This window comes from Hemicordylus capensis, chromosome 2 (genome assembly GCF_027244095.1).
Source record: "Hemicordylus capensis ecotype Gifberg chromosome 2, rHemCap1.1.pri, whole genome shotgun sequence".
Classification (NCBI taxonomy): Eukaryota; Metazoa; Chordata; class Lepidosauria; order Squamata; family Cordylidae; genus Hemicordylus; species Hemicordylus capensis.
This window is the reverse complement of record NC_069658.1, coordinates 182,737,332-182,755,313: the sequence shown is the minus strand read 5'-3', so window position 1 is coordinate 182,755,313 and position 17,982 is coordinate 182,737,332. Positions and strand designations below refer to the sequence as shown.

Sequence of the window (17,982 nt, the reverse complement as noted above, 5' to 3'; positions counted from 1 at the left end):
GAAGCACTGTGAATTTTCAGATGTGTACGTGTGTGTGTGTGTGTGAGAGAGAGAGAGAGAGAGAGCGAGCGAGAGCAAGAGCAAGAGCAAGAGCAAGAGAGCGAGTGCACACATAATAAGTGGTGTGGTGAATTACTTTGCCAGCAATCAATCAATCAATGTTTATTTCGATCAAAGATTAAATACAGAGTTTAGAACAAACATCTTTAAAAACAAACAAATAAGCGAGCATTTTTAAACAGTGTTGGAGGATAGCAAAATCTACCCATTTTCAGTTTGTGTGTGTGGCCATTCATGCTATTTTATTTTCCCTCTCTGTTGCTTTTCTGGCATCATTTTCTTCTCTCTTGTTTCATGATCCCAGCCAATCAAACGAGAAACGAAAAAGATGACATCACAATAGGACCAAGCCAGTCAGGTTTGGCTATGTAGCATAATCACTGAGGACAAATGGAGCCTTGTTGCCTTCAATAGGATAGGGAGAGACTCCATACCTGCTTTGCCCATGCATCCAAGCAATGCTCGTCATCTTCCCATGGAACACTATGAGAACAACTTAACTGACCATCTTCACAAGGGTGGTCAGGTAGGTAGTAAGCTTTAAGGTAGAAAGCTTCACCGAGTTGCCTCAGCAACATAGGGATGCATGCTCTCTCTGGCTGCACTTTGCTGTAAGGGTGGGCAGTGAAACCACCTTTACAGCACAGCACACTATTACCAAGGCAACTGGGTGATGCTTCCTGTGCTGTGTTGCAAAGATGGGCAAAGAAATGCCTCATGGCATGGGGACACAGGAAGCTTTGATTGGTTCTCTTTGAACATATGGGAATGCTCCCTTTACCCTTCGTGTTCAGATGCACATTCAAGCATACAAGACCCAACATAATGCACGTCTGGCCATGTACTTTTTTTGCCATGCTGCACTGTGGAAGTTTCATTGCTTCAGCACAGCGTGGCATAACAAAGAGTGTCTGTCTGTTTGCTGAGACGAGAGAGATTCCCTCCTGCTCCCCCACCAAACACCTTTCAAACCACTGAAAAATAACTGAGAATGGGTGCGTGTGTGTTTGCTTTTTGAAAGGTGCAGAAATGTTAGAACTCCTCCTCCCACCTCTGCCTTAGCTCAGCTCTAATAATGGTATGTACAAATATATCCCTATTTATTAGTTATTATGTGTGTAGGTTCTTTGAGTATTGTTAGAACGCCCTTCATCAGCATTTGTCAAGCGGCTTTCAGTAGCTTTGTAGGGCTGCCTGGTGAAAGTGGTTTGCAAGCTGTTCTCACAGTGCAGCCTCCTCAACCCAGTTATGCTCCTAGTCTTCATACAATTGGTAGGAATGTATGAATTGGTCCTCAGGCTGAACTTAGATGGCTGGTAGACCCATAAGAGCTTATCATGTAGCGCTTTAACGGCGAGATGTGGACAGTAATTTGTAAGGGCATAGCAGGCGTTTAAACCCAGCCTTACTACGCCTTCATAGCTCACTGGAAACCTGGTGTTCAGGCCAAATGGAGGTGCTAGCGCCATATCCAAATCCAGGTCTGGAGTTTGTATTGTCCAAATGGGTGCCTGAGGTTGGTTGCTGGAGCTAGGGGCTTTTATTTATATATTTAAACTTGTATACCGCCCAAACTTTTGTCTCTTTAGTTACAGGGCCTGAACTGCAACAGGCGAAATGGCCTTTTCTGTCAATGGCAGAGGGCTGAGCTGCTAGGCCTGACCAATCAACAGACTTCATGCTACCTGTCAGTTGCAGGATCTGGCAAAGACACGTACCTTTTTCCCTTCTGTGCCTCAGCAGAAGTGACTCTGGGAAGCTCTTCATGCCCCCACCCCCCCCGGAGCCCCAATAATGCACCACACAAATGCACGGTGCATTACTACTACACCAGCCAGCATGGTTGGAGTGCTGGACTAGGACTGGGGAGACCTGAGTTCAAATCCCCATTCAGCAATGAGACTTGCTGGGTGGTGACTCTGGGCCAGTCACTTTTCTCTGCCTAACCTACTTCACAGGGTTGTTGTGAGGAGAAACTTAAGTATGTAGTATACCACTCTGGGCTCCTTGGAGGAAGAGCGGGATATAAAATGTAAAATAATAAATAATAATAAATAATAACAATAATAATCTATATGTATATATTTCTCCTGGGTATGCCAAGGAAAAATGTGTCCTGGCAGCCCAGCTGATTGGCTGGGCTGCGGGGGCGCCTGATTGGTCCTGGCGCACCCAGGAAAATTGCCTGGCTGGGCAGCTGCGGAGGCAAGGCGGCGGGCCCGGCTGCGGTGCAGGCGGCGGCGGCGGGCCAGGCGGCGGCGGCGGGCCAGCTAGAGGCACAGATGCTCTGTGCCCGGGCCCACTAGTACTTATTATTATTATTATTATTATTATTATTATTATTACTGGGAGCCCCCTCCCCCCGAGTGTGCCTGCTGTGGCTGCAAGCAGCCGCCGTGGACACACAATTAAAAAAATAAGGTTAATGGAGTGCTCACTCCATTAACCTAATTTAACTGGGGGGGGGTATTTTGGTGGGCTCGGTGAGAGCCCAGTGGCTCTCACAAGCATGCAGAACCGGGCTGTGCTCCCTTCGCCTGGTTTTGCACACTCGTGAGAATAGCCTCAGTGGCTCACTAGGTAGATCTCAGGGTGAGGCCATGAGGTTCCTGGTAAAACCCTAGAGCTCCTGTTGGTCTTATTAGGCAGCTGTTGCCCCGCACAGCTACAGGGGCTGTGTGGTGAGCTTTAAGGGGAATTCCAAGTGTCCTGTTCCTAATTGCTCTAGATCAAGAATTCTGCTTTAGGTTTCGGCAGTGACTGCCACTGGAGAACTAAAAGTCCTCAAAATGGGGGCTTCCAGTTCTAGCTCATCCCATCCTTCTACGACAATCCACCCAGCCCATGGATCTGCTGTTCTGAATGGAACACAAAATAAGAAACATTAGCCCTGTCAGAAGTTATAAAACTGTGGACTGTGTCCCCATGTACAGTGCCAACGGGAGCATGCTAGCAAGCTGAGGTGCTCTTAAATCACCACCATTCCACTCTCCATGGATACAGCATTTGTCTGCAGAGACAAATGGTGTACTCGAGATTCTGAGAATGTTGGGTACCAGTGTTCCCTGTATCAGTGTTTTGCTTTCTGCAGCATTCCTGGATTATACTAAGCTAAACAACAGCCACTGCATGCAATAATGTCAAGGCTACAACGAGAACACGCCTATCCCGATGTCACTAAAGGACGTGTCGACACAATCTCAATGTGTCCGTTGATCGTGTGTAGAAAAAACTGGGGTTTTGTAGCATGTATACAGGGTTGATTCTGATGAACTCCCCTCACACGTGATTAAAGGATGTAGTAAGATTGCGTTGGTATGTCCTTTAGTGATGTCAGGGCAGGCGTGATCTCACTGTGACCCTGACATTATAGTGTGTAATGTCTGCTGTTTATCTGAACTGGCCCAGTTAGTTACTCTCTTCTCTCTGCACTATACTGCCTCTGTACAGGCTCCTAGTTTAGTTATGCTAACTTTATTTAGAAAACTCCCTTCTGACAGCAGCGGCTCCATAGCTACCCATAACCCTTTGCTTTGGTGTGGAGGGTGAAAGTTGGAGAGAACAAAGCTATTCCCTGCTGTTGTCCATACTGCAAGGCAAATCACAAACTGGAATGGGTGCTGGATGCCTCTAATTTAAGTAAAGCTAAAGTAACTGTTGAGTCACCTTAAGTGGTGCAGCGGGAAAATGCTTGACTAACAAGTAGAAGGTTGCCAGTACAAATCCCCGCTGCTACTATATCGGGCAGCAATGATATAGGAAGATGCTGAAAGGCAAAATCTCATACTGTGAGGGAGGAGGCAATGGTGAACCCCTCCTGTATTCTACCAAAGAAAACCACAGGGCTATGTGGGCGCCAGGAGTCAAAATTGACTTGATGGCACACTTTATCTTTAAAGTAACTGTCTGGCAGCAGCAGTATAGGAAGATGCTGTAAAGCATCATCTCATACTTCACGGATGATAGCAATGGTAAACCCCTCCTGTATTCCGCCAAAGAAAACCACCAACACCAACCTGACAGCACAACTTTATTTTAAAGTAACTCTCACCAGGAAAGTGTGTCCGCTACTGTGGGTAGTTAGGTCCAGTGAGATCCACACTGATTAAATAATAGTAAAGCTGTAGTCCAGACTTGCTTGTAGTCTGAGAGGTCCCCCCACCACCCCACCCAAGATTCTGAACTAATTTCCACGTGAGAAGCTTTTTCCATGTTCTTAATTGCTTTAATAAATTATGCTTTTTATCCTGCCCTTCCTCCAAGGATGTTATTTCTTTGCCTCCTGCCTTGTATTATTCTCACAACAGCCCTGTGAGGTAGATCAGCCCAAGAGTTAGCAGGTGCCCCATGGTCACCCAGTGAGCTCTATGGCAGAATGGGGATGTGAACCTGGGTCTTAGTGCTGTAGTGGTTGGAGTGTTGGACTAGGACTGGGGAGACACAAGTCCAAATCCCCCCTTCAGCCATGAAACTCATTGGGTGACTCTGGGCCAGTCACGTCTCGCTCCGCCTAATCTTGGTTGTGAGGATAAACATAGCCATGTATACCACCCAGGTCTCCTTGGAGGAGGAGCAGGATATAAATGCAATTCAGAAAGTTCAGTACTGCACACTGTGCTGGCCTGGGCATACAACCAGGTTTGTCGGAACCATTGCTAGGGAGCGAAAGGCTGTGAGTTGCTCTGGGTTTTGTACATCTTGCTGTGATTTTAATTACGCCATCCATGCTGCTCTTCTGACTTCCGGGGGACAAGGGTTGGCCAGGCTTGTGCAATTTGTTACTCATCCGCTGGAATGCAGCCCTGGCAGCCCATCAGTGAGTTGGTACTCTCATTTTTGCTACCTGCTTGGGACTGCGTTTCAGTGCTGGAATTACCTGGGGGCAGGGTAGAGGGCCCTTGATGAAATCTACAGGCTCCATGCCCTGATTTAGCCCAATTTTAGCCCAATTGTGGCCTCACATAGTTTTCTAAAATCAGTGGCTACGAGGGCTGGGTTCATTCTGGCCGCCCTGTAATTAGAATACTAGAGGGGTGGGTTGTTGTCAAGCACCTGGTAAGTGGCTGCTGGACTCCATTTGCCTCAAGGGATATCGAGTTGAGCAGGCTTGGACTGAGCGTCTTGTGTGGCTTGCCAGGTTTGGGCATGCTTGAGACCTGGAAAAACACACCATGTCCTCATGCCCTTAGTTGTCAAGTAGTGACTTACGATGTGCTTAGAGTAGAAGAGGATGCACGGTGCTAGACTGGGAAAGCTCATTTGTATGGAGGACTGACCAAGAGTGGCAGTCCCACGAGAGGTGGATATCATTAACGATAACTAAAAGACATGGAGGGCAGCCGCCAGGGACACCGTGGAGATCAGATTCAGAGAGCACAACCCACTGTGAAGTTCTCCTGCAGGAGCTCTGTTGAGATGAAGGAAAGCTGCGCATGGAAAGAAAGAAAAGAGCACAGTCGTGCTTCTGTGCAGCTTGGCTTGCTTCTGTGGTGTTTGTGCAGGGGGAATTCACAGTGGTGCTCTGTGTTACTTCATGGAAAATGGGATGCTGTTTGAGTTTCCAGACTAAGTGTCTTGAACCAGGCTGGAATGGATGCATTTCAGGGATTTGGAAAAGGTGATAGTGGTGTAATACTGTATAACAAAGATGGCCAATTGGCAGCTCATGGGCAACATACGACCAGTACAAACGTTGCAGAAACAGCAGCTATAAACCCATAAAACCAATAAAGATCCAGTGGGAGCTTTGAAAGCCAGCTACAAAATATGCTGGAATGCCTGGGCATTTAAAGAAAAAGTTTCTGCCAGGTATCCCCCCCCCAAAAAAAAAAAAAAAAAACTTGAGGTGGTTGCCAGGCAAGCTTCACTGGGGATTGCATTCCATATTCAGGCACCACAACTAAGACAGCCCTTTTGCTGCTGATCACCACCAGCTTGATCTGAGACTTTTATATATTGGATTTCTACCCTGCCTCTTGGCCAAATGATCCTCAAGGCAGCTCCATGGATTGCAGCACTGCAATAATTTTACAATAACAAAAACCTACACAGGCGCACGCACACACACAGAGAGCTTAACAGCCCGTAGCCCTTTCTGTCTGATGGCAGAGGATGCTTCCTTTTTGCTTCTGATATCCTTGGAGAACAGAAGATGGTAAGGGGACTTGGAAGAGGGCCTCTGGTGGAGAACTAAGGATCCAGACGGGCTCATGTGGAAGAAGGTGGTCCTTTTGACAGTCAGATCCTCAGCCATTTAGTGCTTTATAAGTAATGACCAACACTTTGATTAGTAGCCGAAAACAGAGTGGCAGCCAGCAGAGCTGTTTAAGTACTGACGAGATATGCTCCTTGTAGCTTGGTCATCTGACAGGCATGTTTTGTACTAACTAAACTTTCCAGAAGATGCTCAAGGACAGCCCCACATAAGCACCTTGCAGTAATTCAGTCTAGAGGTCACCAAGTCACAGATCACTGTGGACAGGCTGTCTGTCCAGAAGACATTGCAGTTGGCAACCTGCCACAGTTTGGGTGGAAAGTGCTGTGTGCCACCAATGCTGCTTGGGTTTCCGTGACAATGTTGGGTCTGTCAGTAACCCTAGACTGGGACCTGGTCCTTTAGGGGAAGCTCATCCCCGTCTAAAACAGGTTGGACACCACCTCCTCAGTCAGATGGAGCTGCCTGGAACCAAGATCTCCATCTTATCTTGATTGAGCTTCAGCTTATTGTTAAAATAATAATTTTAAAAAAAAAACAAAACCTAAAACATTTTAAGAAGCAATAGAAAGATTGTGTCTGTTTTCTCACTGTGGATTAAAATCCTTCCAGGGATTTGCAAAACAAGAACTGCTCGTAGCTTTCTGGGAATGAGACAAAAGTATGCAAATACTCTAGTTCATGATGTGAAAGGAGGTTCCAGCTAGCCCACCCCACCCCCGCTTGGCGTGCTGCCTCACCTAACATTTGCACATTATTGCTAACATTTGTATAGGGGACTCCATCCACACTGATCCGATTCCTGTCCTCTAGCCATGGCAGTCAGGATGTCCAGATCATGCAAGTTTGGCTTGTGTACATTGGGCTTTACTTGTGTAAGTTCCTGTGCAAATGTTAGCTCCAGTGGGGGATAGGGATGGTCCCAATCCCCCACTGTACACTGGGTTTGATTTATTTGTATTGGTCATCCTATGGGCCAGAGGGAAGCCCAAGGCCACCAGCTGGTTATTCCGGATTTAGATTTTGCAGGCTTCTTGATCCCTGTATGCCAGCATGAATAAAATTGTTTCCTTCTCATAAAACTCCTATGTCTGTGTCTCTCCACAGAACCAGCTCACACTAAACAAAATGTGCATTCTGTCACTCTACTACTACTACTACAACAAATATTTATATGCCACTTTTCTACAGTAGTTCTCAAAGCAGGTTACATAAAATAACATGGTTCCCTGTCCCAAAAGGGCTCACAATCTCATTAGTTTTGTGGAATATATTTGCGAAAATATATAGGTCTACATCAGGGATATCAATTTTTTCGAGCACTCCAGTTGCAATATTTCTTTTTGCTAGAAAAATGCAGTTATTTCCCCAGCTATGTGGGCTGTTGTGATTTGTAGTTCTGAACAGGAATGAGATTTTTTGAATGTCACGGGCACTATTGGATAGTTGTCCATAACATCTGAAACAATTTCCCCTTCATGGAAGTGGCATTTGTCCTTTGGGTTAGATCACCATCCTGGATAGTTTCATAACAAGAACGTTGCCAGGGGTCAAGTGTTCCCTCTAAGAGGGATTCCCAGATGTTGTTGACTACAAGTCCCAGAATCCCCAAACAAAAGCCATTGCAGTGGGGGATTCTGGGAGCTGTAGTCAACAACATCTGGGAATCCCTCTTAGAGGGAACACTGCAGGGGTCCGCCCAAGCCTAGAAGCCAGGATGGGCTGGTGGGGCCACAATGTAAGGTGTGAAGCAGTTGAGGTTAATATTCAAGGAGCAAGAGTGACAGACGACAGAGTCATGGGCCGAAGTGAATGACTTCCTGCTTCAGGTGTATGGCAGAGACCCTAGGATGGGAAGGGATCCAGAAAAGTTTTTATCTATCTATCTATCTCTATCATATTTTATACCGCCTGTTATGTACATCTCTAGGTGGTGTACAGATTTTAATATTAAAAATCACAGATTAAAATACATAAAACACAAAATAATATAAAATAAATTATTAAAATTAATTCTTATTAGAAGCTTGTGAGAACAGGAGAGTTTTGAGAGTCTTCCTGAAAACAAACAGAGAAGGTGGTGCTCTTATTTCAGCAGGGAGCATATTCCAAAGCCCTGGGGCAGCCACAGAGAAAGCCCAGTCCTGAGTCACCACTAGACGAGCCAGTGGCAACCGTAACCGGACCTCTCCAGAAGATCATAAAAGGCGGCAGGGTTCATGACAAAGGAGGTGCTCTCTTAAATAGCCTGGACCTAAGCCATTAAGGGCTTTATAGGTAATAACCAGCACTTTGTGTTTCACCTGGAAACATATTGGCAGCCAGTGCAGTTCTTCCCAAACCAGTGTTGTATGGTCCTTTCGTGTTGTCCCAGAGACCAATTTGTCTGCCACATACTGTACCATGGTGGATTTTATTTAAATCAAATCGATTTAAATCACGATTTAAATCACTGGTCAGTAAGACTAGATTTAAATCATGGTTTTTACATAAAGACTCATTCTTGCTGGTATAATCTTAATATTTACAACCAGATGAAGGTTTTATTTTTGGTCCTCTTCTAGATAGAAAAATTGCCCAAAATAATCTTACAGAAACCTCTGGAAGAGCATGACATTAAGAATGGATTAATGGAATTAATTTACCAAAAAAATTAAACATTGCATATATACAGCCTCATGCTACATAATTAAAAACTAATCCTTATTTCATGATGAATAACCTTTGGACTATAATGTATCTTAAACAGAAAACTATCTTTAGATAGATTTTTTCCTCCAAAAGCATTTTATTTTAAAAAATCTGATTTAAATTTTAAAAATCCGATTTAAATTTTAAAAATCCAATATTATTTATTTATTTATTAAAATCATTGATTTTTTTCCACCCTGTTCTGTACCAATTGTAGTTTACGGACTACATACAAAGGCAACCCCATGTAGAGCACATTACAGTAGTCAAGTCTGGAGGTTACCAGCATATGTACCACAGTTTTAAGGTCATTCACCTCTAGAGATGGACATAGCTGACGTATCAGCCTATGCTGATAAAAAGCGCTCCTGGCCACTGCCTCAACCTGAGAAACCAGGGAGAGCTTTGGGTCCAGGAGCACTCCCAAGCTACATATCTGATCTTTCAGGGGGAGTGTAAACCCCATCCAGAACAGGCATATCTAAACCATCTCTTGGCTCCCAACGCTCCGCAGTCAGTACCTCCATCTTATTTGGATTCAACTCCAGTTTGTTATCCCTCATCCAGCCTATTACCATATCTAGGCAGGCATTTAGGGAAGATATGCCATTTCCTGATGAGGTCAACATGGAGAAGTAAATCTGAGTATCATCAGCATATTGATAACACCCAGCACCAAACCTGATGATCTCTCCTAGCGATTTCATGTAGATGTTCAAAAAGCATTGGAGACAGTATGGAGCCTTGTGGAATTCCACACCAATTCTCGCTTTGCAGAGCAACAGTTTCCAAGCGGCAGCATCAGGAATCTGCCAGAGAGGTGGGAGCGGAACCACTGTAAAACAGTGCCACCCAATCCCACCTCCCTCAGGCGGTCCAGAAGGATACCATGGTCGATGGTATCGAGAGCTGCAGAGAGACCCAAAGGGATCAGCAGAGTCACACTGGCTCTGTCGATAGCCAGTTGGAGATCATCCATCAGGCCGACCAAGGCAGTCTCAACCCCATAGCCAACACAAAAGCCAGTTTGAAATGGGTCTAGATAATCTGCATCATCCAAAACTGCCGGGAGCCGAGAGGCCACCACCCTCTCAATCACCTTGCCCAACCATTTAAGGTTAGAAACAGGTCTATAATTAGCTAACTCTGAGGGATCCAATGCAGGTTTCTTCAAAAGTGGTCTTTTAATAGCTTCCTTAAGACTAAGACAAGGAGGCATCCTTCCCTCCCTCAGAGAAGCATTTATAATATTTACCAGACCCTCTCTGATAATATGATGATAAGATGAGATAAGCCAAGCTGGGCAAGGGTCAAGAGAACAAGTTGTAGGGCACACAGTCCGAAGCAGTTTGTCTACTTCCTCAGTAGTCACAAACTGAAAATGATCCAATTTAACCCCCAAAGAGGAGTTGCAGTTGTGGTAACTGTGGAATCCAGCTTGGCCTGAATACAAGACATTTTATCTGCAAAAAAAGTCATTAAAAATGTCACAATGTGTAACTGATGGTTCCAAGTTTAAATTCAAGGGGGAGGGGTACATACTAGCCCCTCACAACCCTAGACAACTCCGCTGGACGTGAGTTTGCGGAAGCAATGCGGACAGAAAAGAACTGCTTCTTTGCCATCTGTACTGCCAGAGCATAGAACTTCAAATGTGCTCCGTTTATAAAGGACTCCCGTCAATCAAAAGGCTAGTTGGGAGCCAATCATTGTCTGCCAGATTTCTGAAGGACCAACAGGAAATTCTGTTTCACAGGTCCAAAACAGATATGGCCTAGGAAATCTGTGATCAAACCTCTCAACTTCTTTAAAACTTAGAAGCAGCTGCTAGGAGCTCTAATTGGAGGTATGGAGCTGGAGAAATTTAAACTTTCCCCCACATATTTCTCCCCCCTAAATCTGCTCTTCCTGAAGCAGCTGGTAGCCTTGCTGGGGAAAGAATATAGGCACAATACAGATTCCTGTATTTCCCCCCTCCCTCTGGGGCTAATAGCAGCTTTGGGAAAATAATGCAGGGGAGGAATGGGTTCAACCAATTTCCTTCCTCCAGCTGCTTTGAATTATTATTATTGTTTTAAAGTGGTTGGGAGATCTGATCACACCAGGTAGTTGGCTGGTCTGTCGCATGAAACTAAAGGCCAAGAATGGGATGACAGTGTTGTCAGGTCACTCCAGGGTGGATTTCCAGCTTCTGTTCCTCAGCATTTCTTCACTCTTGCTTCTTCCTTTGTGCAGTGTGGAAGGAGACCCCCCAGGGAGTGAAGCAGGAACGATAGTGGACAGTTTGGGCAGCCAGCCTCCCTACCGCTGTGCCCCCGAGGTGGCCAAGGTTGAGCACTACGATTTGGCCCCCTCCTCCTCCTCCTCCTCTGTCTGCCATACTCCATCACCAGGAATACCGTGGGCTCAGCGCGCTCGTCTGCAACCTGCCAGCGTGGCGCTGAGGAAGCAGGAAGAGGAGGAGAGCAAGCGCTGCAAGGCCTTGTCAGACAGCTATGAACTCTCGACAGACCTTCAGGACAAAAAGGTAAGAGTCCTCTTACAGTTATCGAGGGTCCGGAGATCCTGTTTGTAGGCAGAAGTCCTGTGTGTGCCATTGGCCCGTGACTGGCACCAGTTGTTTGCCAGTCTGAGCAAATAAGTAACCCAGAGGGCTACTGAGGGCCCCTGGCTAGGGGCACTGCCTTTCTCATGTCATACAGTGCATCCAAGAAGATTGGCATCGGTGCAAATTGGTACGTAGGAAGTTGCCTTATATCGAGTCAGACTCTTGGTCCACCTAGATCAGTATTGTCTACCCTGACTGGCAGCAGCTCTCTGAGGTTTCAGGAAGGAGGCTACCGGGAGATGCCAGGGAGTTAATCTGGGATTTTCTGCATACAAACATGTGGAAGCTCTTCCACTGAGCTATGGCCGCATCCCCTAAGGGGAACATCTTACAGCACTCGCATGTAGTCTCTCATCCAACTGCAGACCAAGGCAGACCCTGCTTAGCAGAGGAGATACTTCGTATTTGCTACCACAAGACCAGCTTTCTTGTGCACTGTTCTGGTAGCCCAGCCCAAAGTGAGAGATCCTGCATGATTAGGGGAATGTTCTCGCCTTGCCCTGGATTTCTCGGAGAGTGTTGGTGCAGCACATTAGACACGGGCTTCATTTATTAATTTGTATTCTGCCTTTCTGTGTGTGGCCCATTCAAGGTGGCTCACATGATAAATGAACTAAAAATGCAATAATATTCCGATTAAAGCAACATCTTAAGTTTTTAAAAGCAGCAGCTTAGAATACCCATTTCCAGAGATGATGTGTCTAATGGGCTTGCTACACCAGCACCGTCTTTATTGCCCATCTAAAAGTGGAAAGTGATGGAACCAGGTGTCCCTCTCTAAGGAGGCTGTTCCACAACCTGGGTGACAGAAGAAAAAGCCTTTTTTTCTCTTGAACATCTATCATGTCTCTGATGGCAGGAGAAGATAGGGAAGGGCTTCAGTAGTTTCTGGCAGGTCTTGTACAGGAGGAAGAAGTCCTTGAGATAGCTTGTGTGGCTTCGGACATACCTGGAAGCCCAGCATGAAATGAGAGAACTTTGCACGACCTCAGTCCTCAGCAACTGTGTAAACATATGGCAGGGACCAAAGGAAAACTGGATGGATGCCAGGTGGAGTGAAAGTCAAATCCCTCTGTGGGTTCTTGTGCCCTACCCTATTTTTTCCCCTTTTGCGGGGCATTCTGTGCTAAGGGCCTACATATCCTGCTGCCAACTCTGGGTTTTTCCTTCACTGATAGGGTCCCTCTCAAGCCAGCTATCTCCTTGACTCTCCATAAATTCTCTCCTATAGCCCACATTGTTTTCCCTACCACATGGATCTCTGCTGCAACCCCCAACTGATCCTCTGTTGCCTGCTGCAGGTGGAGATGCTGGAGCGGAAGTATGGGGGCTATTTCCTAAGCCGGCGGGCAGCTCGCACCATCCAAACAGCCTTCCGCCAATACCGCATGAACAAGAAATTTGAGCGGCTACGCAGCTCGGCATCTGAGAGTCGCATGTCACGGCGCATCATCCTCTCCAACATGCGGATGCAGTATTCCTTTGAGGAGTACGACAAGGCCCAGAATGCCCCTTACTTTGAAGGCAAGCCTGCCTCTCTGGATGAGGGGACCATGGCCAGCGCTCGCCCTCATCTGCTGGACCGTGGTCTACCCTATGGTGGCTCCTGCCGGGTTGGCTTGGACGGCAACTCCCTCCATTCCTCTTCCGGAGGCTTCTGCAATGACATCACTGAGCTAGAGGACTCCTTCTCCAAGCAGGTAGGTGATACTAGGTGACCCTGCTCTGTGTTGTCTGCACTGGGCCTCTCAAAGTAGGCCCAGTTCTCTCCTCTTTTCCTCTGCCCAGTCCTTTCCACAACCCTTTTGATTGTTCCTCTTGGTCATCTCTAGCACTGCCATGACCCCACCCACCCCATGCGCTCCCTCAGGACTTCCCTTTGAGTTTCTTCAGTCCTTCCCCAACGCCCCTTTGTTTTCCTTGCCACTGTTGTGACCTCAGCCTCACCTAAGCGCCAGCCAATTTTCCTGATTCCAGTGCTTAATTGCTCCGCTGGTTGGTGCTGGGGATCCTGTAGCATGTTCCAGACCCATCTCTGAATGTTCAGCTTCCTTTTTCTGTGTGTTTGTTTTTAAGTGCCTCACCCTTTTAGTTCGGTAGATAAAAGAGCTGAAGATGGAGAGAGGGTTTATTTACTGTTGGATGGGGTTTGAAAGAGAAATGCCCCCACTCTTGAAGCATTTCCTCTGTGTTTCTTGTGATGACCCATGAAAGTAGCAAAATGTACTGTGTATAGAAAAATATTAATTCCTGACAAACCCAAAAGCATAACTATTGAGAGGCTGCTGGCCCAGCTCCCTCTTAGGGAAGTTTCCCCCTAAATTTTCAGTTTTCATTTAAAAAGAAGAAAAGCAACAAGTAAGCCTCTCTAGCCTTTTTATTTATGGAGAAATAAGCAAAGGCATGCAAGTGACAATCTAACCAGTTGCTTCTTGACAGGTTCTTAAGTCCGCCTGCAAGCAGTCCATGTTTGTTTTGTATGTTTGTTTTATTTAAAAAACCACATTCCACCTTAAAGAAGTTAAACCAATACACAAACAAAACAGAATTAAACTCATACTGTTGTGTCTGTACAGTGCCTAATTTATTTTAAGGGTATTATTATTATTACATACTGTTTTTCAACCAAAACAGTTCTCAAAGCAGTTTACATAGCCGAGAGAGAAGATGGTTCCCTGTTCCTTAGGAGCTCACAATTTTAAAAGAAACACACCAGCAAGAGCTCCTGGAGAGAGACTGTGCAGATTTTAATAGTTGCTCTCTCCCGACTAAATCTGACAGAGCTGCCACTTTAAATGATGCTTCTTTGTCCAGCTAGCAGACATTTACAAATTATCATTCTTACCACCAATGAGATGAGTGCTGCATAGTAACAGAAGGACTGGCTCTAAATATGGAAGTTCCTGGTTCAAATCTTACCACTTCCACTCACTTGCTGGGTGGTCTTATGCAAACCACTATCTCTCTCAGCCTCCACCGGCTCTTAAAAGATTATTGTAAGGATTACAAGAAAATAAATGTGAAGTGCTTTGCTTATTCTAGAGTACCATACAAAGGCTAACTAGTCTAACTGAGGCGCTGATATGACTGAAAAACAAGTTCAGTGCTTGGTATTTTTAAACCCTATTACAAGTAAATGAAATGTTTATGAACCAACTAAGTTTAACACCATTTCCATTTAGGTTTTTACAGTTTTGCTTTGTTCCCACTTCCCCAACAAAGGAGTGCCCACCCTTCATTCCTGAGTGTGCCCAGGACTCTGTGTGTTCCTCAGTTCCAGGGTTGCACCAGGGTGGGTGGAGAAAACAACCTTCTCTGTATCTTGGCTTTCATTTAAAAAGCGTATGTTTCTAGCCCTTTGGGTTCCATAAGAACAGACCTGAAAGGGGGAGGGCAAGAACTGGTGATGTCTCAGAAAAAGGCTGCGAGGGAGGCAGCAGGGGCAAGGAGCAGGCTTTCCTGTGATGTGGTGGCACATCAACAGCCTGAAAAGAACTGCTCCTCATCTGGCTTATAAACACTTCCTGGCCTGCTCACCTGAAGGTAATCCTTGCTGGCTTCAGGGAAGTGATTATTTTACAAGCCTAGAATAAAGTGTGCAGAATAAGCAAACCGACCAAGTGGAACCCCCTGTAAATGCATAGGTATGTTTTTCTGTCTGTAAAAGATTTCCTTTGTCCATTGCCCCTTCATGTCAGTATACTGAAGCAAGAGCTCTTACAGCCAGTAGCTATGGAGGTCTCAAAAACTGCAGCCTGCATTTAAGTCATATTTTGTATTTATTTTGTTTATCTGATTTGGATTGTAAATGGACAAAGTCATTATTTTCCTGCCATTTTTTGTGTTCTGTGCTTCAAATCAGTACCTTATTTGTCTCCCTATGACCACAGTAAGTTCCCTAAAATACCTATCCAAAAATTGCTGTGATGTCTTAAATAGATATACAGATTTGCATAATGTATGCAGGACACAGAGTTTGGGTTCCCTGGAACAGCTTTTTAGTTCCATTTTTTTCCTTTTCCTTTTTTAGTCCAGAGTACCCATGAATCGAAATAGACGATATTCTGACTAACTTTCTGTGCCTTCCAACAGGTGAAGTCTTTGGCTGAGTCCATTGATGAAGCTCTGAACTGCCACCCGCTGGGGCAGGAGGGAGGGCCGGGAGGCCCTTCTTTGGAGAAGAGCGAGTCAAAGGAACAGCAAGGAGACAGTGCGGCCACTTCTTTCAGTGACGTAACCCTGTACCTGGACGAAGGAGCTCCCACGTCACCTCTCTCACTAGAACGCCCTCCCAGCACTGAGCCGCCTGAGCCCAGCGGAGGAGGAGTGCCGGTCCCACCTCCCCCACGGCCAGAGTATTGGGGTGGGCCCCAGCGGGAGGACAGCCGGGAGAACGGGGGTGGGAGTCGGCGCAGTACGCCTTGCATGGAATGCCGGGACTACCGACTGCGAGGGGCCCACCTCCCCCTGCTCACCATTGAGCCTCCCAGTGACAGCTCCGTGGACCTCAGTGACCGCTCCGACCGGGGCTCTCTCAATCGGGGCCTCGTCTACGAGCAAGACGGTTGCAGCCCCCACGGCACCCTCAAGCATCCTGGCGGGCCCACCCGCTCCCCACACCCACACCGACATTATCACCCTGAAAAAAGCCAGCCGCCGCCTCCACCTCTCCCTATGCCCCCTCCTCAGGCCCCTGGCCGCCTGCCCCCACCCCCTCCTCCGGACAACTCGGACGGGGACAACGACAGCCTCAACAGCACCACCAATTCCAACGAGACCATCAACTGCAGCTCGGGCTCCTCCTCCCGCGACAGCCTGCGCGACCCTCCCCCGCCTGTCCCAGCCGCCACCTCAGCCCCTGGGGGGCCCTGCAAACAGACCTACCAGCGGGAGACACGGCACAGCTGGGACTCGCCTGCCTTCAACAACGATGTTGTGCAGCGCCGCCAGTACCGCATTGGCCTCAATCTCTTCAACAAGTATGAGCTGGTCTTGGGGGTAGCAAGCATGACTTGTCCCCTTAGCTAAGCAGGGTCTGCCCTGGTTGCATATGAATGGGAGACCTGCAAGATATTCCCCTCGGGATGAAGCCGCTCTGGAAAGAGCAGAAGGTTCCCAGTTCCCTCCCTGGCTTCTCCAAGATAGGGCTGAGAGAGATGCCTGCCTGCAACCTTGGAGAAGCCCCTGCCAGTCCGTGAAGACAATACTGAGCTAGATAGACCAAGGGTCTGACTCAGTATATGGCAGCTTCCTATGTTCCTATGAGATGCATGGCGGGGGTGGGGCAGGGGCTTGTGGAAGGTTGTGGAACGACAAAAGTTGCAGAGGCGAGTGTGCTTGGTTTTAAGCAACTTTTAGGAGCAGGCCCTGGTTACGAAAAGCACACCAGCAGGAGCTCGGTATTCACTGTTCCTATCAATACTAACACTAGTGCTAATGTTTTGAGCAGAATTGGCCTAGCTGCCCAAGTATATGCGATTCACCTGGAGCTGGGACATAGGAAGCTGCCTTTTATCAGGTCAGACCCTTGGTCTGTCTAGCTCAGTATTGTCTACACTGATTGGCAGCGGCTCTCAGCGTGGTGTAGTGGTTAGAGTGCTGGACTAGGACTGGGGAGACCCGAGTTCAAATCCCCATTCAGCCATGATACTAGCTGGGTGACTCTGGGCCAGTCACTTCTCTCTCAGCCTAACCTACTTCACAGGGTTGTTGTGAGGAGAAACTTAAGTATGTAGTACACCACTCTGGGCTCCTTGGAGGAAGAGCAGGATATAAAATGAAAATAATAATAGTAATGCAGGAGGCTTTCCCAGCCCTAGCTGGAGATGTCAGGGACTGAACCTGGGACCTCCTGCCTACAAAACAGAGACTCTACTCCTGAGTATCTGCCTGATCCTGAGTAGCAGAAGTAAGGGCCCAAGGGAATTTTAGCCATTTCCCGACTTGCAAGGGTGAGGCTATGACGTGGTGTATAAGAGCTGCTGTAGAGGACCTCTTCAAAGGGTTTAGGGTGTTCCATGGGCAAACTGGGGCAGAGGAATGGAAGGGCCTTCTCCTCTTAATTGGCCCACCCATTCCACAAGTCGGGCATTTGTCCCAGATACTGCTGCCACTAGCACTGTTTCCAAAACCTATGTTTACTGCAGGTCTCCAAACAGTGATCCCATCATTCTGCTTGCTCTGATAGTGCAGGGAATCACCAGGGCTGTGGGTATTCTTTGTGTCCATGGTGTGTGTGTAGATGGGAGGGTGTTGCACAAGCACATTTACAGTGAGGCCGAACTCAGTATTCCAAACCTTTCTCAGGTTTCACTGAAATAGACAGGAAAAGCAACTTTCTAGTCCCCTTCGTTTCAGTTCCACTCTGTCTCCTCTGTTTCCCCTTTCTGCATTTGCCACAGTAGTATAA

At 46.9% G+C, this 17,982-nt stretch overlaps 1 protein-coding gene across 10 annotated transcripts in view; it reads left to right on the top strand.

Moving 5' to 3' along the window:
• The window catches only part of IQSEC2 (IQ motif and Sec7 domain ArfGEF 2), a 182,478-nt gene that overhangs the window by 137,988 nt on the left and 26,508 nt on the right, over positions 1–17,982 (top strand). For 9 of the 10 annotated variants that reach the window (XM_053293855.1, XM_053293856.1, XM_053293863.1 and 6 more), the window contains 3 exons: positions 11,201–11,492; positions 12,875–13,273; positions 15,666–16,552. In XM_053293855.1, the coding sequence (XP_053149830.1) occupies positions 11,201–11,492; positions 12,875–13,273; positions 15,666–16,552 (1,578 nt within the window). Of the gene's footprint in view, positions 1–11,200; positions 11,493–12,804; positions 13,274–15,665; positions 16,553–17,982 lie in introns of those variants that run through there. The other variant, XM_053293861.1, reaches the window with a different exon arrangement.